Genomic DNA, 24,339 nt, shown 5'->3' on the forward strand with positions numbered 1-24,339 from the left:
AATGAATAAGTAGATGATTAAATGTGTGAATGCCTTATTCCTTAGTCCTTTACATTCTGTGTCCAGTTAGGCCCCTGGCTACTTTTCCTGCCTGAAGTCTTACACTTTGAAAGACAGGATTCTGCTTTTCAGCTATATCAAATTGCTCTTTAGTGAGCATGTTGTGAACTTTTCTTTAGAAAGTCTAATTCCTGCCATCTTACCCTGTTGTCACCACAACTGTCCTTAGATTCTACTTTCCTCTTTCTACGTAGTGTTATTTAAACATTTTCTTTCACTTTTTTTTTTTTGAGACAGAGCCTCACTTTGTTACCCTTGGTAGAGTACCATAGTGTCATAGCTCACAGCAACCTCAAACTCTCGGGCTCAAGTGATTCTCTTGCCTCAGCCTCCCGAGTAGCTGGCACCTGCTACAATGCCTGGTTATTTTTAGAGATGGGGGTCTTGCGCTGGCTCAGGCTGGTCTTAAACTCCTGAGCTCAAGCAATCCACCTGCTTCAGGCTTCTGAGAGTGCTAGGATTACAGGTGTGAGACACTGTGCCTGGCCTTTTGAACTCTAGTTTTTCTGAGCCAGGTTATTATTAGCTAGTTGACTATACTACATTGGACCTTTGTTTGTTTGTTTTTTTTTTCTTTCTGTATACTCTGAATTATTGAATATCCAGGTTATAGTGAAATACTTTCTATGTGGAATATAATTTAAAAAATTTTTAAGTTCCCTTGAAGTTACAGTATATTGGGGACCATATCCACATATTTATGTTGAGTTTTAAGTCTTTTCTTTAGAAATTAAAATCATAATTATTGTATTACAAAGTGAAAAGGTTGTCTGATTATGAGTCACGGTTTGACCACCATCAGACAAGATTTATTTGGAAAATCTATACAGGTAGTCTCTGAGTTATAAACATCCAACTTAGGTACAACTCACACTTAATAATGGAGGCTATCGTGGCAAGTCCTGGAGTTACAAACATTGACTGACATACAACTTGCGTCATAACTCACAGCAACCTCAAACTCTTGGGCTCAAGTGATTCTCTTGCCTCAGTCTCCCGAGTAGCTGGGACTACAGGCGTCCGCCACAACGCCCGCCTATTTTTTTGGTTGCAATTCAGCCGGGGCCGGGTTTGAACCCGCCACCCTCGGTGTATGGGGCCGGCGCCCTACCGACTGAGCCACAGGCGCCGCCCTATATATGTTCATTTTCTTATAGCTAAGCTATAAGCATGAAGTTATAAATGTGGTACCTTTGTTCTTTATTCTATGAATGAATGCATACATTTGTTTGCTAATAAATTCAGGATATTTTAAATTGAGTGATAGTTTTCTGCTTGATTCTGCTGTCACTTCCTAGAAAAACCATGATCTGTAGATGGACTCATTGCTGCCTCCTTCACATTTCTCTGAGTGACTATACCATGTATTGATAGGCCTGAAATGGAATGCAAAATAGCCAAAGAAAAGGAAGCTGTGATAGGGAGTTGGCTGCTAGCCTGGCTATACATGTACACATACCTGAAAGTCCTTTGCCAGCCTCTTTTTAAAATATATGGTCGAATCAAAAAAATTTTTTTGAGAAAGTCTCACTTTTTTGCCCCAGTAGAGTGCCATGGTGTCATAGCTCACAGCAACCTCAAACGTTTGAACTCGAGTGATTTTCTTGTCTCAGCTTCCTGAGTAGCTGGGACTACAGGTGCCTACCACAATGCCTGGCTATTTTTAGAGGTGAGGTCTGGCTTTGGCTCAGGCTAGTCTTGAACTCGTGAACTCAGGTAGTCCACCCGCCTCAGCCTCTCAGAGTGCGAGGATTACAGGCGTGAGCTACTGCTTCCAGCCTGGTTGAATCAAATTTCAAACTATCAGGTTCAAATCAAGTAGTTTTACAGTTTTAATAATAAGCATCTTGGAGAAAAAGGCAATGTAAGGGTAATGTTAGAATTGGCTTGACATGAGGTACATACAGACAACAAAAGATTAAAAACAGTCCCAAGGGATAAAAAAAATAAGCCCCTTCGTGATCTGTTAATCTTAAGATATCATGTAGTTTTTCAAATTGAGCTTGTATGAGTCCAGATAATGGTTGTTCTCCATACTGTAAACATGGATTAGATGGACAATCTTCAAGGTGGAACTGTATTGCAGTAGATGTGTGTTGAAACAGCTCTCCAAGATTGCTGCTTGATTTGTGGTTAAGTGCAGTCTTCATATTATCACCCCCGTTCATCAGCTTTTGAATAGATTTTTATTTAAATAGAGGGTATGGTGGCTGATAATGGTTTAAAATGGCTGATAGAAATATATAAAATAGAATTTTAAATTTTGCTATTTGAAGAATTCTAACAATTTGAAATTGCCTTTTAGAGGTGTTTGATATTTTAGTAATTCCAAAGATAACACTGTTTTTGTAAGAAATACTAATTTGAAAGTTAACCATTAACCAAAAGCAAACATATGCAATAATTCATCTTTGATAACATTAATTCATCTTTTTATTTAAGGGAACAGATGCTGCTTGTGTTGCTCAGAGTCACAGAGTCTGTACTGAAGATGCCATCACAAGCTTTTCTACAATTCCAGGGGAAAAAAAATATGACTTTGGCAGGTCGACTTGCAGGACCACTTTTTCAGGCAATAAAAATAAAATATATACATAAATAGTTGAATAGATAACTTTTTTTTAAGATTCCTTGAATCCTCAATTTGTTACCTGAGATCATTTCATATTAAAGGATCTTTCATAGAAGTAAATTAAAAGTTGCTCATCTAAATAGGCTATTTTTGATACATACTGACTCACAACCTTAGTATCAGGAGTGGAGGAAATATCAGGTCTGTGATAAAAGTGTTATAACAGACTAATGATATTTATTTTGTACCTTGTGTGGCATACAGTTGCAAAAGCTGCCAGGGTCTTTTGGGATAATGGCCTAATTGCGTAGTAAGTTTCTAAATCTCCAGGATTGTTAGGAAATCTGTCTTTTATGTTGTTCTGTAATAATGAAAAAGTAGTGAGTAATCAAGGTTCATTCTTACCTTTCTATTCCATAAGACTTTATTATCCTCTCCTAATTTGATGTATCAGTGGCAGTTTGATTATGCAGGAATTATTGTGTTTTCCAACCTGAGGACAAGAGTGTATTCTTTGAAAACTAGAAGAAAAACATTTTCTTAAGACGACACATTAAATGCATATATATAAATAAAATAGTTCTTAATGTCAAAGATAAAAGCTGTCTTAGATCTAATTTTTGACTGTATGACTATTTAAATTTTTTTCCCTAGATATTAGCCATTTACTTAAATTCTATGATGGTGGTGAATCATCCTTTAAAACCAGCTACATGTATTATCTGAACTCTTTAACTTCATTGGCCCTTTTTTTTTTTTCTTTTCAATTTTCCTCATGGTGGGAGCTATAGAGACACAGATTATCTTGTTATATGAAATAACTTTTGTAGTCTGAACAAAAAATACACCTTTCTTTTACAATAGTAAAAAGAATTTTCAAATTATATAGTGATGTCCACCTTTATTTTAAGAGTGAAAGCTTTGATTTTTTAGTTCAGTAACTCACCATTTTGCCACTTGATAGTATGGAGATTTTTATCTGTTTTAAAACAACATTTATTTTATTTAACATTAATGCACCATGAAGGATAGGTGTAACTATAGGGAAATTTCTTTTTGGTTTGGATTACTGGAATATTGAGGTTGGCAGTTGTTGAAATGAAATTTACAATAGGTACTAATGATTGTATGAGTTATTTTTACAAGCGTTATCTGTGAAGAAAGCTATTATGTAATTTAAAATCCTGGTTGTTTAGGTAGTTTTTTAAGAATTGAATATCTGATTTTGAAGTCACAAACTAAATACATTTTATTGTTATTTCTGATCATTTGTCTTTATAGACACTTATAGTTGCCTGGATCAAAGCAAATCTAAATGTGTACATCTCCCGAGAACTTTGGGATGACTTATTGTCAGTATTGTCATCATTGACCTATTGGGAAGAGTTGGCCACGGAGTGGTCACTGACAATGGAGACATTAACTAAAGTATTGGCTAGGAATTTATATAGTTTGGATCTCAGTGATTTACCTTTGGATAAACTAAGTGAACAGAAGCAAAAAAAGCATAAAGGGAAAGGTAAGAGTTGTTCACTTTAATAATTGAATCGGAAAACCAAGGGGTGGGGTGAGGATGAAAGTCATTTTCATTCTTATTTATTCCCTTCTCTGTTTACCCTGGAGCTTTAAAATTTCCAAGACTAAAGTATGTAGGTACCCTCTTATTTTTTTAAGAACCTAAAATCAATAGTACTTTACTTTTTTTTTTTTTTTTTTGGCCCAGGGCTGGGTTTGAACCTGCCACCTCCAGCATATGGGGCTGGTGCCCTACTCCTTTGAGCCACAGGCACCGCCCCAATAGTACTTTTGATAAGAGATAATTTTTTTCTTTATATATCTAATAAAATTAAATAATTCAGAATCTTAAATATTTTTAATAATTCAACAAAATAGTAATTTATAAAATGTCATTCGTTTTTATCATGACCAGTTTTTGTTAGAACTGAAATTATTTCACAGTATTTAAAAAGTAGATAATTAAGAATTATTTGAAAAGTTACTTTGAAAGCATTTACTTAGTTTTAACTAAAAGCAGACATTCCCTAGATGTGAAATATTGGGAGTGCCAAAAATATGTGTACACATTATAAGACATCTTTTTGGAGGTAAAATTGGTCATTCCCCCAAAATTGTACAAATTGCAGGTAAAATGGATGTGTGTAGCATGTCTAGTTACACTTGACCAGTAATGGTATATTTAATTCAACTTTGTAAAGTAGTGCATTGATAACATTTCTTAAAATATGTGTACATTTTTTGGGCACCATCTGTATGTATCCCTCTAATGTTAAAATAGGATGATAATACATATCATTAATGCATGCTTTTATAATCCTTGGTTTATTAGTATTTTATGTTCTTAATAATTCGTTATTAGCTAGAGATTACATCTGAGTCATATTTCATACTTGTAATCCAGTATTATTCATCCCTATTATCTATACAGGGTATAGTATGTGCTCAAACTACTTTTTCCTTGCCTATTTATTTCCCAAGTGGCTATTATTGGCAGGTAGAGAGTTAGTAACCATCAACACAGAATGTCATTTGGTTAGCTCACTTCCTGTCTTTCTTCGCTATCCAAATGTTTCATTTCTATTACAAAGCAAATAGGTGGCAGAGAATTTCTAGTAGTTTATTGTTGATAGTGTAATTTTAATATTCTGTATCAGTGTTAGAATATAATTTTTATATAAAATGAAGCTCAACACTTTATAGGACACAAGATTTTATCTTGTTACTCTGTAATTTATTATGAACAAACCTAAGACTCTGAGGCAGATAGTACACATAATTGGAAGGTATTACTGATGAGGTAAGAGTATATTGAGATTGAAAAATCTGCATTTCTAGGAGTTGGACATGAATTTCAGAAAGTTTCAGTTGATAAGTCGTTTTCCAGAGGATGGAGTCGTGATCAGCCTGGCCAAGCCCCAATGAGACAGAGAAGTGCAACAACCACTGGTTCCCCAGGAACTGAAAAGGCAAGGAGTATAGTACGGCAAAAAACTGTTGGTATGTACTCTTAAAAAACATGAGAGTTGTACAAAGCAGTGCATTTACAGTCCTTGGTAACAATGTAAATAAATATACTGTTTTGTTGTCAGTCGATTTTTATTATGAAATGAAAAGCTGCTATAGCAAAGCCTTTTTTCCCCAGTAGTGCGCAGAGACCAGTGACATGCTATGTTACCCCTTTATGCTATTACATTATCTTACATTACTGTTTTTATGTAGTTTATTTTACTGCAAGTAGTCCTAATTTTAAAATGTTATTTTACAGAATTGAAGAAATAGAGCCCTGATCCACAGAACTTAAGCATTAACTGGTATAGGTTTTATTAAAGGAATACACTCAGAAACGTGGAAAATTAGGGTAGCTGATTTTCAGTGCTACAATTATATTATGTATTGACTTTGAACGGAGAATTCATGCTGTCTACTGGTGGACAGATGAGACCAAGGTGGGGGTCTTTTAGTAGGTTCCTTGCTGCTTTTAACAAATATGGAAGAAATTTCTATAATGTGGGTAATAGTAACAAAGGAGCAATGATGGGAAGAATTTCTGGGTATAGGGTCACACAGCATACTGTGGACCTAGCTATCATCTTCTTCCTTTTCCTTTCAGAGGTTTATAAACTTGGGGTGAATTGTAATAGAAAAGAGTACTGCAATGAAAAACAAGAAAGGCTTTTCCCTAATCTCTCTCTTACTCACTTTCATTACTTAAGAGCTAGGTAACCTTGGACAATTTATCAAACTTTTCTAGGCTTTGAATATTTTATCTGTGTAGTGGTAATGATACTCTTTGAAACAAAATTGCTTGAAGCTATTATATTTTGGGATTACAACCTATGATTGTCTAAAGGAGAATTTTCCATGGGAATATATCCACATTTATTGGTAATTAGTGAAAAGCATTATTAATTTTAAAGAAATTTAAAACCATTATTGTAAGGATGTAACTTCTGTAAAAAGAATTGTTCTAAAATGTTAGGAATTACAGTTTGAGAGGAAGAAACAAAACTGGAAAGAACATAAGGAAATAAAGATTTTAAAAGAATTAAAATTCATAATTAATTAAAAATGCTTTAAAAGAATCACATTTTCAGAATTGTCTTTTGCTGATAAAATAAGCTTAGAATTATATTGATTGTTTATGCTAAGCAGGAAGAATAAGAAATGTAAGATAGTGTAGTGACCCATTATCTGTTTAATGAGAGGTCATCATTTTTAACATGTTGATAGGTATCTTTCTAGTCATTTAAATAGTATATAAAGAGTAAAATACTCATCTTGACTTAATAGATGATTGTGATTGTTTTTTGGTTGTACTTATGTCAAAAAAACCTTGTCTGACTTACTTAGTGAACAACCCTACCAAAACAAAAAGTTAAAGTATTAAAAAGTTTGTTAAGATACCTATATTAAATATTCTTGATTTTTTAAAATTAATTTTTATGTCCTTACTGAATGTACATTATTAAAAATTCAGACTGTGATAAAATATAGTACATACATTGTAGTAAGTATCCAGTTTCTTAAGTATCCTTCTAAAGATATGTCATGCTTATATACGCATATAGCATAATGTATACACTGTGGTGAGCCATGGCTTTTATACGTAGGAATGAAAAAAACAAATCTTCAGGTACACTATGGAAGTGCTGTTCTAAGCATTGAGGCTGCAGTTGTGAACAAAGCAAATAAAGTTTATTGGAGCTGAAAGTTCCAGCATCAGGGAAGAACTATATATGAGTAAACACGTCAGGCATAGTAAGTTATGAAGAAAAGTTAAGCAGGCTAAAGGACTAGAGATTTTTAGGGCTAGGGAAATAGGACTGTTGATAAGGAGGTCAGGGAAAGCTTGTTTTATCATATGATTAAGAAGAAAAACCTCAATAGAGTAAAAGAATGAGCCAAGTAATTATCTATCTATGGTAAGTGCATTTCAGGCAGTGGAAAAATTATAGAAGCCCTGGACCTAGTAGTGTGCTTGGTTGCCTGATGAATAGTGAGGAGGTCAGCGTGGCTGAAGTGGAGTAAGGAAAGAAGATTTTAGGAGACGAAGTCAAACTGTAATGAAATATCATAAAGATTATTACTTATCAAAAAATGTTAAACTGCATCATATATTATTACATGGAAGTACCATGATTTAAGTCTTGAAGATGGATATACATTTTACAGTTGTGTGCAATTATTATTAAAAATGGTACATCTCATTCCTGCAGCTGTAGCAAAGGAAAAAAAAAGGTACAGAATATACTTATGTATACTTTGTCCACATATGCAGGAATATTTATAGGTTAAATCTGTAGGATTTGAAGTTAACTTGCCCTCTAATGAGGCTATGCTAATTTACACTTTTACTTATAATAAAGAGTTCATGTTTCCTTCACATGCTTACCAGTGAAGCATATTATCGAAAATTTTACTCCATGGCATAAGGTTTGAAAAATTAATCTGATTTTAGTTTTAATGTTCTTTTTTATATGAATGAAGAGGAGCACCTTTTGATTAAGTTTAAAAGCTATATGGAACCTTCCAACTGGTTAAAACATCAAAAATTCATTAGTTTGGAATGATACACAGAAAAAAATGTGTGGGTGTTATGGGGGTGGAGCTAAAGTTCTACTTTACTAAAAAATGTAAGCCAGTAATTACAGAAGGAATGAAGGAATTAGAAAAGTCTTCATTTTGCAGCCTGATACTAAAACCATCATTTACTAAAAGTGGGAAGAGGATATTCACTTGTTGCCAAGGATCATGTCAAAGATATTTACAATTGCAAAGGACAAATTTACCTGTACATTGGAGGAAATTGGAGGTCATCACTTAATCAAGCCTATTTACCTAACTTCCAATACATAGTACATGTAGGAGATAGAAGAACAAATTAAATGACTCCATGAGGAAATAATTACTCAATACTAGTATATTTTATGAGACAACTGGCCTAGACTCTTCAAAAAGACAATATTGTCTTTTAAAAGGTTGAGGTAGATACAGAGTCTATTTTAGGTTAAAGAGACAACTAAATGCAGTACCTGGATCCTGGTAGAATCCTAGTTTGAGAAAAAGTTATAAAAATCACTTTGGGGATAATTTGCTGATTCTGAATGTAGCCTTGATATTAGATGATATTATGGAATTTTTGTTAATTTTCTCAGATGTAATAATGGCATTGGTTATACAGGTTGATGACCTTACCTGAATGAATCCTAAAATACTTAGAGATGAAGAGACATGGTATCAGCAGCTTACTTCCAATACTTTAGCAAAAATACACACAAAAAATAAAGAAAATATGACAAAATATTGACAGTTGTCAAATCTAGGCAGAGGTATACATGTGTACATTATAATGGTCTTTTAATTTTTTGTGTGTGTTTGAAAATTTTCTTAATAAAAAATCGGGTAGAGGGCAGCGCCTGTGGCTCAGTGGGGAGTGCGCCCGCCCCATATACCAAGGGTGGCAGGTTCAAACCCGGCCCCGGCTGAACTGCAACAAAAAAATAGCTGGGTGTTGTGGCAGGCGCCTGTAGTCCCAGCTACTCGGGAGGCTGAGGCAAGAGAATCGCCTAAGCCCAGGAGCTGGAGGTTGCTGTGAGCTGTGTGACACCATGGCACTCTACCAAGGGCGATAAAGTAAGACCCTGTCTCTGCAAAAAAAAAAAAAAAAAAAAAGTTGGGTAGAAAGAGTTTTTAGAAAAAATATGACTTGCACTATTAGCAACACAGTAAACTTGATATTCTAGAGCTGTTAGATATTCTTGCTACTTTTGTGTTGCCCTTTTGGGGTTTGCAAGAAGTATCTAAGGGAAGGAGACTCTTTATGTTCCTTGGCAAAAATGAAAGAGTGAGTTAAAAATGCAGTGATGAGCACATTGGAAAAGTGAGATGACCCTGAAGCAAATTGCTGATGATTACTTCTGGAATACAGACTCTAAGACCTGGGCAAGTTTCAAGGTTAGAAGACTGAATTGAAGACTTTCACATTAAAGTAGGGATCTTGACAAGGATAAAAGTTGATTTCAGGTCAGTAATGCTTCCTGGCAACTGGTACAAGCAAGAATAGATTAACTCTATTCAAGTAAGAATAGATTAAGAATAGATTAACTCTGAAGGAATACACTCTGAATGAGGCTTCCAGAAATTCAGCAGATTAAAATCAATCAAATATGAACTCACAAAGATTATTCAAAAAACAAGAAAATAAACTGTATGAGTTAGCAAAAAGAAAAGAGACTTAGACCTCTAGTAGGATTTAATCCCTAATATTGGGATTTAATTTTTCAGGCTATAAAACAACCACATTTGAAATGTGTAAAGAAAAAAGTGATAAGCCCATAAAAATGATCAATAAAAAGAACCAGGTAGAACTTTTAGAAATAAAATGTAATTGTTGAAAAGGCCAGCTGTGGTAGCTCATGTCTGTAATAATCCTACTGTACTGGGAGGCCAAGGGCAGGAGGATCACTTGAACTCAAGAGTTTAAGATCAGCCAGAGCAAGAACAAGACCCTGTCTCTTTTTAGAAATTAAAAAGTTTAAAAATATATAATTGCTAAAAAAGAAACTTCAATGCATAGATTAAGCAGTGTGTGAGATATAAACAAAAGAGAATCAGGAGACTTGGAAGAGAGATTGGAAGAAATTACTCAGGATAAGGAGAAGGAAAATGCGGAGAAGTTCAGCTTATGTTGAATAGGACAAGAGGGTCTCAGATGTCTAATTGGAATTTCAAGAGAGGGAACCAAAGCACATGGTATACCAAATAGAATAAATAAGTAGAAACCCATACTTAAACACGTTACAGTGACACTGCTGAATGGAGAGACAAAGAAAAGGGTTAAAAGCGGCAAAAAGAAAAAAACAGAAAACCTGCAGGAGAATTATTACAGTTATGCCACAAGCAATGTTCTTTTTTTTTTTTTTTGGTTTTTGGCCGAGGCTGGGTTTGAACCCGCCACCTCCAGCATATGGGACCAGCGCCCTACTCCTTGAGCCACAGGCACCGCCCACAAGCAATGTTCTTAATACCAACAATGGAAAACAGGATAGTCTTCAAAGTGTTCAGGAAAATAACTGTCCTTACAGAATTGTGTACTGACCAAACCTTTGCAACTAAGGGTAAAAGAAAGACAAAAATGCAAAAGAATGTACTACTAATTCACCTTCATGTATGAACTTACAAAGAATACGTCAGGAAAAAAATTATTTCAGGATTAAAGTCTGAGATACAAGAAGGAATAAATGATGAAAGAAACTGGTAAATGTGTAGGTAAACCTAAATAAATATTATCTGAATAAATAATAATTATCATTTTGGAACTTAAGGGCATGTTAAAATATAGGTCATTAATAATATGTAATTCAGGAGCAGTTTACTAAGAGTTTAGTAACTAAAATCCTTATTCACCTGTAGTTCCAGCGCTGTTGGAGGCCAAGACAGTGGATTTCCTGAGCTCGGAGATTCAAGACCAGTATGAGCAGGAGTGAGCCAGAGTAAAACCCCATCTCTACCAAAAAAATAAATAAATAAATAAAGGCCAGGCGTTGTGGGGGGCGTCTGTAATCCCAGCTACTTGGGAGGCAAAGGGCAAGAGAATCGCTAAAGGAAGAACAGGAAAAAAAAACCCAAAACCTTTAAACTAAGAAGAGTGAAAGCCAGCTGAAATTGAAAGCAAAAAAATAATAATAATAATTAAAAAAACAAATAAAAAATAAAATCCTTATTCAGGGTAGGTTAGGGAGCGTGTGGTATTATATTAACATTAGCCTTTAAAAGGGCGGCGCCTGTGGCTCAAGGAGTAGGGCGCAGGTCCCATATGCCAGAGGTGGCGGGTTCAAACCTAGCCCCGGCCAAAAAAAAAAAAACATTAGCCTTTAAAAATATAAAGGAGAAAGACAATTCAATTAAGACGGCAAAGGAATGGAAATAGACATTTCTCTAACAAAGGTACACAAATGGCCAATGAACACATGCTCAGTAGCACTAGGAGCCATCAGGAAAATGAAAATGAAAATCACAAAATGGCTTCATACCCACTAGGATGGCTGTTGTCCATCAAAAAGACGAGCAGAGCCGGGCATGGTGGCTCACACCTGTAATCGAAGCACGCTGGGAGGTCGAGGCAGGTGGATTGCCTGAGCTCACAGGTTCAAGACCAGCCTGAGCAAGAGCGAGACCTCGTCTCTAAAAAAATAGCCAGGCATTGTGGCAGGTACCTGTAGGCTCAGCTACTTGAGAAGCTAAGCAAGAGAATGACTTCAGCCCAAGAGTTTGAGGTTGCTGTGAGCTATGACACCACAGCACTCTATTGAGGGCGGCAAAGTGACACACTGTCTCCAAAAAAAAAAAGAGCAAGTATGGATGACATGTGGAGAAACTGGGATCCTTATACATTGCTAGTGGTAGTGTTACAGACACTATGGAAAACAGTTTGTCATTTCCTCCAGATGTTAAAAGTAATCCTATGACCCAGAAATTCCACTTGTAGGTATATATTCAAGAGAATTGAAGAATAGCTCCTTTCATCAATTTATGCATTCTTGTCAGGATAATTTTTTTTTTTTTGAGTCAGGGTCTCATTATGTCGCCTTCAGTAGAGTACTGTGGCATCACTGCTCACAGCAACCTCCACCTCCTGGGCTTAAGCAATTCTCTTGCCTCAGCCTCCTAAGTAGCAGGGACTACAGGCACCTGCCACAATGCCCGGCTATTTTTTTGTCGTAGTTATCATTTTTGTTTAGCAGGCCTGAGCCGAGTTCAAACATGCCAGCCGCTGTGTATGTGGCCAGTGCCCTAGAGCTACAGGTGCTGAGCCTCGGGTTAATTTTTAGTCTAAAGTACAGTTTATTCCTTATTTCCTCAGGAAGTTCACGACCTTCCCAGACTGATTAATTCATATCTTTATGTCTTATTCTTAACATTGGGACCAATTCTGATTTATTTTAATAGATTTTTCTTGTATAATATCTCACCATTCCCCTTTGCTTATTGTTTGTAAAAGCCAAACAACAACTACAATAGAACCTCCATAGTTGACTACCTCCCTACACTGACCACTGCTATAAGTTGACCTAATTTTCATAGACCAGACATGCACCAAACACGTTTGGTACATATTAGTACAGTTGGCCTAGTCTGTCTGTTGACCAGTTTGTTACAGTCCCTTGGGTGATCAACTTACAGAGGTTCTACTGTATTGAGAATAGAGAGAATTTTATATTTGGCTTTGTCATTAAGCAGGAGAAAAACCTATACAAAGTGCAGAGATTAATTTAGAAATGTTGTACACTATGAATGTAAGAGAAAGCAAATGGAACCTGAAGTGGGCAGCTTCTTTATTTAAAGTCAGGACCAGAGATGAAGGACTAGTAGTGGGGATAGAGAGTAGCCAACTTGCCCAAGTGAAAAAGCTGCTTCAACTCTGTTCTCTCTCCTGTACCCTAGAACTCTGATTAATTCATCACATCCTGTGGATTATACCGTGAGCTAAGTCTCTCACATCTCTCACTTTTCTACATGTCCACTGATGCCACCTTGGTCTAGTACACCATCGTGCCTACCTTGCTGCAAGAGTTCCCTAACTTGTTTCCTTGTACCATTCCTTTACCACCTCTCAATCCATTTTCTTTCTTTTTAATTTAATTTAATTCTATTTTGTAGAGACAGAGTTTCACTTTATTGCCCTCGGTAGAGTGCCATGACATCACAGCCCACAGCAAGCTTCAACTCCTGGGCTAAGGAGATTCTCTTGCCTCGGCCTCCCAAGTAGCTGGGACTACAGCTGTTTGCCACAACACCTGGCTATTTTTTTTGTTGTTGTTGTTGCAGTTTGGCCTGGGCTGGGTTTGAACCTGTCACCCTCGGTATATGGGGCTGGCACCCTTACCCACTGAGCCACAGGCGCTGCCCCCAATCCATTTTCTATCTTCCTGTCATAGTGTTATTAAGAAAATTTTCAGATTGATGTAACTTCCTTTCTTACATATTTCAGTGACCTTTTATTGCTCTTGGGATAAAATTGAAAATCTTAACATGGTTTATTAGTCCCTTTGGTTCCTGCCCACTGTTCCAATCTCATTTTATTTCATTCTCCTTTGCTCTCACCTTTCCATTCTTACTAGACTTTGTTAAAATGGTGACAAAAAAATTCCACCAACGTAGAATTCTGTATCCAGCAAAATTATTCTTCAGAAGTAAAGGGGAAATAAAGACTTTGTCAGACAAAGATTGAGGGAATTTGCCTTGCAATAAATGTTAAAAGAAATTATTTGGAAAGAAGGAGAGGTCAGAAACTACATAAACAAAGGAAGCATGTTGGAGAATGAGTGAATGAAGGTAAAATAAAATCTTTAAAAAAAAAATATATATATATATATATTTGTAGAGACAGAGTCTCACTTTACTGCCCTTGGTAGAGTGCCGTGGTGTCACATGGCTCACAGCAACCTCCAGCTCTTGGGCTTGTGTGATTCTCTTGCCTCAGCCTCCCGAGCAGCTGGGACTATAGGTGCCCACCACAATGCCCAGCTATTTTTTTGTTGTTGCAGTTTGGCCAGGGCTGGGTTTGAACCCACCACCCTTGGCATATGAGGCCGGCGCCCTACTCACTGAGCCACAGGCGCCACCCTAAAAATATATATTTTTTAATTGAGACAGAATTTCACTTTATGGTGCTGTTGCATCATAGCTCACAGCAACCTCAAACTCTTTTATTGTTGGGGATTCATTGAGGGTACAAGAAACCAGGTTACACTGATTGCATTTGTTAGGTATAGTCCCTCTTACAATGGTGCCTTGCACCCAAAAGGTGTATCACACACTGAGACCCCACCCCCCTCTGCTCTTCCTTTTTTCCACCATCCCCCCTACTCCTCTCTCTCTGCTCTGCTTGGGGTCAAGCCATTCTCTTGCCTCAGCCTCCCTAGTAGTTGGGACTACAGGCACCCGCCACAGTGTCCCCCCCTATTTTTGTTTGTTTGTTTAGCAGGCCCCAGCTGGGTTCAAACCCAACATCCCTAGAGCATGTGGCCAGCACCTTAACCACTGAGCTGTGGGCACCCAGCCATCTTTTTAAAATTTTTAAATTAATCTAACAGCTAATGATTTGTTCACTAAACCAAAAGCACCATGTATTAGGTGTTTGGATTGACAGTGGTAATTTAAGGGATAGAAGGGAGGAATTGGGAATACTCAGTTATAAATACCTCTTCCTGGGAAGTAGTGCAATGCTATTTGCAAAAGAGAACTTGGATTGGTTGTAAATGTATATTGCAAATGCAAGGGCAACCACTAAAAATGTTTTTTTTCTTTTGTTAAATGTAGTACAATTCATACATATATACTAAGAAAAAAGAAAAAATAGAATTCATGTAAAGTGCTTGGTTAGAGTAGGTACAGTGGCTCATGTCTGTAATCCCAGCACTTCAGGAGGCCAATACAGGAGCATCATTTGAGGGCAAGAGTTTGAGACTAGCATAGGTGACATAGCAAAACCCTGTCTCTACAAAACATGAAAATAAAATTAGCCAGGCATTGCGGCACACACCTGTAGTCCTAGAAACTCAGGAAGCTGAGGAGGGGAGGCTTACTTGAGTCTGGGTGTTCAAGTTTGCAATAAGCTACGATCATGCCACTGTACTACAACCTTAGCAACAGAGTAAGACCCTACCTCACAAAAAAAACAAAATGCTCAATTAAAACCAGACAAGTCAAGAAACAATATGATATTAATTGTAACAGTATGATATTGATTGAGGGCAATAAATAGAAAACTGTATATCAATAATCACTTTAAACATTAGTGATCTAAATACACATAGTCTAAAAGACAGACTATCTCAGTGGTTATAAGAACAATGCTGAAGTGTATGTTGCCTAAAAGAAATCCACTTAAAATATAAAGACACATAGATTAGATGGATTAAAAATAAAGGGATGGACGTAGTATACTATGCTAACATTAATCAAAAGAGAAGGGTAGTTAACTATATAGTTATGCATTGCTTAATGATAGGGACACATTCTGAGAAGTACATCACCGTTAGGTGATTTTCTCATTGTGTAAACATCAGAGTGTATTTAGACAAACTAGATGGTATGGCCTACACACCTAAGCTACAGAGTATAGCCTTTTGTTCCTGGGTTGTAAATAGGTACTGCATGTTACTGTACTGTATATTGTAGGCATTTGTAACAACAGTTAAATGTTATGTATCTAAATATAGAAAAAGTACTATAAAAATGCATTATAATGTTTTGGGACTACCACTGTATGTGGGGTTCATTGTCGACTGAAATGTTATGTAGTACCTGACTACATTAGTTTTAATTTCCAGACACAGCAGACTTCAAGGAAAATTGTCAAGGAAAAAGGGGGCAGTTCATAGCCATATTAGGCATTAATGTTTGTGTATAACAATAGAGCACCAAAATATGTGAAGTAGAAAGTGATAAAACTGCCAGGAGAAATAGTTAAACCTGCTGTTACAGCCGGAGACTTAGCACCTTTCTGTCAGTAATTAACAGATCCAAAAGGCTGAAAATCAGTGAGGATATAGTTGAACTGAATAGCACCAGGAGTTAACTAGATCTAATTGTGACTTCTACAGATTACTTCTTTAAAGAGTAGCAGATTAGCTTGATGCGGTGGCTTGTTCACACCTGTAATCCTAACATTCTGGGAGGGTGAGGCAGGTGGCTCCCTTGAGCTCCCTTGAGGAGTTCGAAACTCACCCAAGGAAGATCGAGACCCTGTCTCTACTAAAAATAGAAAAATTAGCTTGGTGTCATGGTGAGCACATGTAGTCCAGCTACTCGCGAGGCTGAGGCAAGAAGATTGTTTGAGTCCAAGTGTTTGAAGTTGCAGTGAGCTATGATGATACCATAGTACTCTACCTAGGGCCACAGAGTAAGACTGTCTCAAAAAACAAAAAAAGAAAGCAAATTACACATTCTTCTCAAACCTAGACAAAACATTCACCAAGATAGCCCACATTCTGGGTCATCACACATACCTCAACAAATTGAAAAGAATAGAAATGATACAAAGTGTGCCCCCTTGGGCGGTGCCTGTGGCTCAGTGAGTAGGGCGCCGGCCCCATATGCCGACAGTGGTGGGTTCAAACCCAGCCCCGGCCAAACTGCAACAACAAAAAAAAAATAGCTGGGCGTTGTGGCGGGCGCCTGTAGTCTCAGCTGCTCGGGAGGCTGAGGCAAGAGAATCGCGTAAGCCCAAGAGTTAGAGGTTGCTGTGAGCCGTGTGATGCCAGGGCACTCTACCCGAGGGTGGTACAGTGAGACTCTGTCTCTACAAAAAAAAAAAAAAAGTGTGCCCCCTGACTATAATGCATTTAAATTAGAAATCAGTAACAAAAGGATAGTTGGAAAACTCCAAAATATTTAGGAGATTAAACAACACACTTATCTCAATAACACCTGGGGCTCAAGAAGAAATCTCTTGAGAAATTTTAGAATATTGTGAACAAAATGAAAATAAAACTTGTCACATTTGTGGGATACAGCCAGCAAAAGCAGTGCTTTGGGAAATTTATAGCATCGAAAGCATATATTACAAAAGAAGAAAGATCAAAAATTAGTAATCTGAACTTCTACCTTAGGAAATCAGAAAAACAAGAAGAGCAAATTCAATCGAAAGTTAGCAGAAGAAAAGAAATAATAAGAATTAGAGCCGAAATCTGTAAAGTTGAAAATAGGAAATCACTAGAGAAAAATAAACAAAACCAAAAGCTGGTTCTTTGAAAATATTGACAAAGCTGATAAAACTCTTGCTAGGTTAAATAAGACCAACGACATTAGTAACATACAAAGACATGCTGTGATGATAAAAAAAGCATACAATTTTTAGAGAACAATATAAAATTCTGAATGACAGCAGCATGAGGGGACAGTAGAAAGAAATGAAGCTTCAGTGAGTGGTAAATTGTAGGCAAGTCCACTAGAAAGGTCTGGTGTGACAAGCTAAGTAATTTGGACATCTGGGACCCCCATGTTTTCAGTAATCAGGGAAAAATGGGATTTTAAATTGATGTTAATATTTAAACATTTTTCCCCCAGTGGATATCGTGCACTATTGTTTCTTTTAGAACCTCTGTTCATCCATAAATACCTCTAACTTCATTTAATCACAAGTCACTAAAATAAAAGTTTAAAAAAAAATCTCTGCGAAAAAAAAATAAATAAAAAATAAAAAAAATCTCTGCGAAGTGTAGACTTGATTATTAATTTATTTTGAAGTGAACTAGAAGTTTGTCTTGAGTTTTGTGGATATAGTGACTCTCTTTAAAAAATTATCAAATGCAACTCCAAATACAATTTTAAAAAACCAGTTTAAAGCTCATCTTTAAAAACATAATCTTTTAAATGTTTATGATTTGAACTTGATTCTTGATTGCAAATTTTGTTTTCTAGAAATGTTTCTATCTAAAAATTTTAATTATACTATTATACTTTAAGAAATATTTGATTAGCATTCTCCTCTACCAGGAATAAATATTAACCATGAGACTAAAACTTTTTGTTTATGAATTATGTAAAAGTTTCTAAGAAAGACCTGTGGGTGATTTGAAAACGTTAATTGGTGAAGCATATGAAAATAGGAATGATTTATTCTTAGAATTTAGCCTTAGTAAGAAGAATGGCTCACGGGTACTAGAAAAGTACCCAAACATGATCTCAATTTCTTTGAACTAATAATGTTGAGTTCTTTTCAATGTGTCATTCAATAAATTTCTCAACCCTTAGTTTTGAGAAAATAATGCTAATTAAAATGTCTGCTGTTTTTTAAAATGCTATTCCATTGTAATGGCTAATAATAAAGAGCATTTTCCTGCTTTATACCAAAAAATTTACATTCAGAGTTTGGTGTGTGTTCTCTGATTTCTTTTCTTACAGCTTGCCAGTATTTGCCGTGCTGAAATGTTTTAATTTAAAATTTCCTTCCTTTGTATCTTTTAGTTTTCTCTGTTGCTGCTTTTTCTGTGACACAAGCCTTTCATTATAGTCACTCTTCTTTTTTCCTTCCCCACTTCTTTCTTTTCCTTTTTTTAAAGCCATGAGAAGCCGATCCATTGGTGAATGTGCTCTGCCATCGGCCTATATACGCAGTGCTAAAAGTGCTCCTGTTCTGATCCATACTTCCAAACCCTTCTTGCCTGATATTGTTCTCACTCCCCTTTCTGATGAGCTTTCAGGTAGTGCCACCTCTGCTAATTTCTGCACCACCTTTTCACTTTTTAATCCTCTGCTTTCAAATTTTGCTTAATCAAATACACTCTTTAAAGTTAATTTCTTTGGGGGAGGTATGGGAAACTGGGAAAGTGATTGAGAAATCAACATTTTGAGTTATTTGAGCTCTAATGCTGTCTTTGCAGTTCATTCTGGAAGTGCGAAGTTTAGTGCTGTGCCAATGTCCAATATGTTTGGTTGTTAATGGCTAATTTTTTGTTTATGTTTGATTTTTTTCCTTCCTCTCAGGTGGTTAAAAGTATTAGTAATGTATACTTATCGATATTTCACAAGAGATAACTTTGAAGATAATCAGAACCTTGACTTTTAATTTCCCGTTGTTTTGACTAACAGTATTTATTCTCTGTCATCCATAGTAATGGAACTAAGTAAGGACAGTCAGTAGTTGGGAAAAGTATGTAAGCTTAAAGTTGTGTTGGAATAAGTCTTTGTATTTTCATAAGATATAATAATACATAGAATTCTAAGGATTCATTTATTTTTAAACCATTCTTTGAAGCCCCAGCTTCCAAGGAGCTTCAAAACCTGCTTAGCTTTCCAATTCTGCCTCAGGACCTTCATCCCCAGTACTAGGATGGTCTCTTCTTTTATTAAGTAAGGTTGGTTAACATATAATAAAATGCATAGATCCATAGGTTCAGTTCAGTGAGTTTTGAGAATTGTACACACTCCTACAGATCATCACCCCAAACAAAATATAGAATGTTTTTGTTACCTCAGAAGTTGAACCCGTTTTGAGTTAGTAACCACCTACTCTCCCATCTCTGTAACTATATTTTAATTTCCATCACCACAAATTGGTCTTGCTTTTTTTATAAATAAAATCATATAGTATCTTTTTTAGACAGACACAAACTTGTATTGAGTACAATTACTGTGCAGGTTGTGCTAGCTCGAAGAAATTTACCTGTATATTCTTAAGTATATTCCTAACATGTTTCTTAAGAGTGTTTTCCTGACATTGCCAATTTTGGTGAGGCTGCTGTTTTGTTGTTTTTTTCTAAGCCTGTTTCCATACCTATCAGTTCCTAGTGGAACTTACATGAGAGTAGGCTTATAGGCTTATATAAGAAGATGCATTTTTATTAACAATAATATAGGTGAAGTCACTGGTGCCTTTCCTAATCCCTTTGATCAGAGAGTTCTTCTAAACCTAAAGGAGTAACATAATTGAGAGTTAGTTACCTATATGTAGATACAGACATATATCTATATGTGTCTTGAGTTTGTTTTTCTTTGGAAATGTCATAAATGAAAAAACTTAGTGTTTGCCTTTCTCAAAATGAAAAGATAACATTTAAGTATTGGATATGATATGTTTGTGTTGTCTTGTTTGGGATACCTTGACTAGGAAACACTGACTTCAGTAATATTCTTTATGATGTTTTTGAGACACAGTCAAGTACTATCTCATTCAAGTACCAATTGTATTTGAAAACATAATACAATTAATTAGAAGTTGTTAATGATGAATTCGGTAGAGATTTTGCAATTTAATTGATGGCAATAATAAAATAGAAAGTTTGGCCTCAGTCTAAACCTAGATGCTCAATAAGTATTTGATATATGAATGAATATATTTTATACCAGTAAAGTTAGGCAACCTAACTAATCATTATAAGATTAGAAAGTGTATGGAAGGAATAAGGTACATTTTTAATAGATGGGAGAATGTGCACATGTTTCATTTTACATGTTATGTTTAATCTATAAATAAATAGTTTGGCTATTATGTCTCTTAATTGCTCTATTTAGGTACTGTACATTGATTGCTATGTAAGTGGCACAGATTTAGGTTGCTTACTTCCGATTGTAATTTAGTTAACTAAATTGGCAAAACAATGTTTCTGTTCTTATAAGTAAGTTAGAGCTAAAAAAAAGCTCCAATTATAAACTTCTCTTAGGTGTGTTTAAATATATATTTAAAACATTTAGTGTGAACCTTTTTGATATGTTTAGAAAAAGTAAAATGAGTTTTGGCCATTAATTCTTAAAAGTTTGGTTGGATCAGACCCTGCTGTCTTTAAAAACTGACAGGAAGATTTGTTTTTTCTCAGAATCTTAAGAGATTTACAAAATTTCCTGTGTACAAATATTTTGGCAACTATTCATGTTAAATGCTAAAATATTAGCATTTAGAAATTAACATTTAGAAATAAATGTTAATTTTAGAAAATGCAGATTATATGTAAAAGTATGTAAAAAATATATACGATCTTCCAAAACCAGTGCTAAATTATTGATACCATAAAAGTCACTCTTCTTTTTTCCTTCTCTCCACAAACTGCTTTTGCTGCCAGGTTTTTATGCATCTTTACATTTAACACATTGCCACACCAGAAACAATTTTTTTCCTTGGGGCCACAGCATTTTATTATGAAAATGGAATAAAAACTTTGAAAACAAAATAATCCTTTCTAATTTAATGAAAACTTAGTTACTTTTTGTTTTCTGTGCATTTGTTACATGCAGCTTATCTAGCACTAAAATCAGTTTCTGTACTGTGTGCCACATACTAAAATCAGTTTTTGTACTGTGTGCCACGTAAGTTGTATGTGACTCATGACATACTTATTGCATTTGTTTTTGAGATTTGAGACTTTCATTATTCCATAAGTATTTAGTTACGTCTAGAGTGGACCTTGAGTGCTCCTAGATGATCACCTCTGAATCATACCCCCTTAGTATGTGCCACATACTAAGAGCTGCCAGGCAGACATTTAAGGGGAAATGTGCAATCAGAAGTTATGGTAACTGGAGAACACAATCCAGTATGTGTGGCTTGCCTAGGGGTGCTGGCTGGAACAGGGCAACAGGAGGTGAGAGAGATGTGCTGATTGGCAGTGAAAACAGCAGAGGTTTCACATCTTTATGAGGCTCCAGGCTCAAAACTAGTGTGAGTTAAATACAACTCACACATTAGTTAATGTGTCAAAATATAAAAGCATAATTGGAGTTATTTTGAATGAAAAATTGTTTTTCTCTTAGGGCTTCAAAGAGTCAAGGAGCCATATCATTTTAAAAATAGCAAAACCCTTTCTTTCCTGAGAACTGACTAGTGAATGAAGTTGGCATTTCCAAACAGATGTGTAAATTTTGAATACTTAACAGGAGATGTAAATAGATGTATAAAGAAAAGATTAAAGATTCATAGTGCACATCAACATATAAAAGGCCCCCCCAAATCCTGTTAAAAAACCTCAAAGCTTTTTATAACTTAGTATTTCTTAAATTTGAGCATAGAGCAACTTTCCAAGAGCACATATTAATGTCTTGTACATTAAGCTTCCAGAGAGAACAAGTTCGGAAAATATTGAACTAAAAATTGGACAGGGTCATTTTTATGCATGTTTACATTGTAAAAATCCATTACCAAGCTAATGGATTGGTAATTACTCATGTGATTCTTGGAAGCAAAAGCCTAGAGTTTGCTGCTGCTTCAGCTATTAAGAACAGAGAGGAAGAAAAGAGAAGGAATAATACGAATAGAGATTTGTAAAAATAGCGCTAACTTAGATCCTCAACCAAATTATTTTTAATTGCTTTTGTTTCTTCAAAGGTTTAAGTAAATTTTACCTTATAATATTTGATGTAAAGAGAGAATAAATGAGGAAAATAAACTAATGAAGGGAAAAAAATGTTTTTTCATAGTTTTATGTGTCTCTCTCATGTGAGCAGGTGTAAATGAACTCAATAATAAAATAGTTCCTGATCTATAGATCAAGATTAGGAGTTAGAGAAAAACTACTCAAGACAGTCACTCTAGCTTATGTTTAGATATAAAATTCGTCAGAAAAATATTCACTTGATACCTTTGAATGGGCACCATGTAAGGGTATATCGCACACCTTTGGGATGTGGGACAAAACTAAAAGAGGGACTCTACCTAATAAATGCAACTATTGTAACCTGGTTGTTTGTACCCTCACATTAACCTGAAATTAACCTATTAAGTTCTTTTATTTTTTTTTCTTAAAAAACACGTTGGACCATCAGTTTTCAAAGTAGCTCATTAATATCCAGCCCTTTTTTTCTGCTCCAGTATTATTGGATAGATGTCCATGCCACCACCTACATTGTTGTGAGTGTGATGCTATGTGATATAGCTTTATATTCATATACAGCCATAGACTGAAGTAGCTAAATAGCTGAATATCCTTGTAGACGTTTTCTTATGCTCTGGGGACCAGTTGAGACATCGCACTATGTCAGTGACACTTATTTCTTAACATCAGACTCATGTTTAACAGTTGAAAAAATATATATCAAATTTGATACAGTGTGTTGAATGTTACACAGACATCTAACTTAATTTTTCACAGCTCCATCAGTTCTGGTGTCTGGGCATCCACCACACTCTTCCTGGACTCTTTCCCGCATTTGGTAACCCAGTCATTATTTTCCTGATAAATGGATTAGAGAGAAAACAGAAATCTCAATCATCATTCTTAAGTAAATTAACTTTTACTGCCAAGAATTACACCTTAATGAAAGAAGGGATATAAAAGTACACAAGCATAGCAGGCAACTTGTATACTTCTGCAGCTTTATTATATTATTATAAATATATTATTTAAATATTTTATATAATTATATATTATTTAAATATATTTAATATATTTCTTATTTTCTAGTTGAATACTGTGGGTTTCTCATCCTGAAATTAAGTTTACAGATTCACTTTTTTCCAACCAGTTCTCAAAACTGGTGATTTGTCATTTTTGTTGCTGTTAGACTCTGGTCTATCGAGGCCATAGTATTAATATGCAGGCTACTAACACTTTGGGGCTGATCTCTTTTTATTAATAGTGCTTTATTATTTGACCTCTATAAAGCAAAATATTTTGGTCTTTGTACTTCTGTTTTATGTCTATCAGGAGAAAAGAATGATAACTTTATGCCCCTGTCCTAGTCCTAATTTCTACCCAATTAAGAGGACAAGTTTTCATCTCTAATCAAACAAGTAGGTCCTTCTTTGTACAGCTAAGGAATTTTTTCCTATCTTTAATATGCAATAGGATATTAATCTTTTATAGCTTTTTAACCTACAATCTTCTGGTTATAGCACAGTTCCAAATTAGAATTTTTTGTTGTTGAAATAACGTTAATTTTTTAAAAAGAACATCTTAAGAATTTGAAGCTACTTTAAACAGGGCTTTATATTACATATTTATAAAGAAAGTACTGTCATTTTCTTAACATAAAAAAAAATATTGGTCACCTATGTTCAGAACTCAAAAGTCAGTAGAACATTATTAGAATAAAAGAAAATAAGTTTTGTAGGCTAAGTTTTATTGGTTTAAAATTAAATTTATTTATTTGATCTTGGTTTTAAGCTTAAAGGTCTTTTTATATGATTTCTTATATTACTCCAGCTAACATTTGTGCTTGACCAAGAAAAGAATTTAACTTTGGTAAAGGGGATT

General features: G+C 35.3%; 1 protein-coding gene across 6 annotated transcripts in view; it reads left to right on the plus strand.

Moving 5' to 3' along the window:
• Positions 1–24,339, plus strand: part of RALGAPA1 (Ral GTPase activating protein catalytic subunit alpha 1) — a 222,720-nt gene that overhangs the window by 66,586 nt on the left and 131,795 nt on the right. For 3 of the 6 annotated variants that reach the window (XM_053593955.1, XM_053593957.1, XM_053593959.1), the window contains exons 14-17: positions 2,503–2,632; positions 3,914–4,151; positions 5,486–5,647; positions 18,718–18,858. In XM_053593955.1, coding sequence (XP_053449930.1) covers positions 2,503–2,632; positions 3,914–4,151; positions 5,486–5,647; positions 18,718–18,858 — 671 coding nt within the window. The remainder of the gene's footprint in view (positions 1–2,502; positions 2,633–3,913; positions 4,152–5,485; positions 5,648–18,717; positions 18,859–24,339) is intronic. The other 3 variants (XM_053593958.1, XM_053593956.1, XM_053593960.1) reach the window with 1 other exon arrangement.

Source organism: Nycticebus coucang, chromosome 6 (assembly GCF_027406575.1).
Source record: "Nycticebus coucang isolate mNycCou1 chromosome 6, mNycCou1.pri, whole genome shotgun sequence".
NCBI classification, from domain to species: domain Eukaryota; kingdom Metazoa; phylum Chordata; class Mammalia; order Primates; family Lorisidae; genus Nycticebus; species Nycticebus coucang.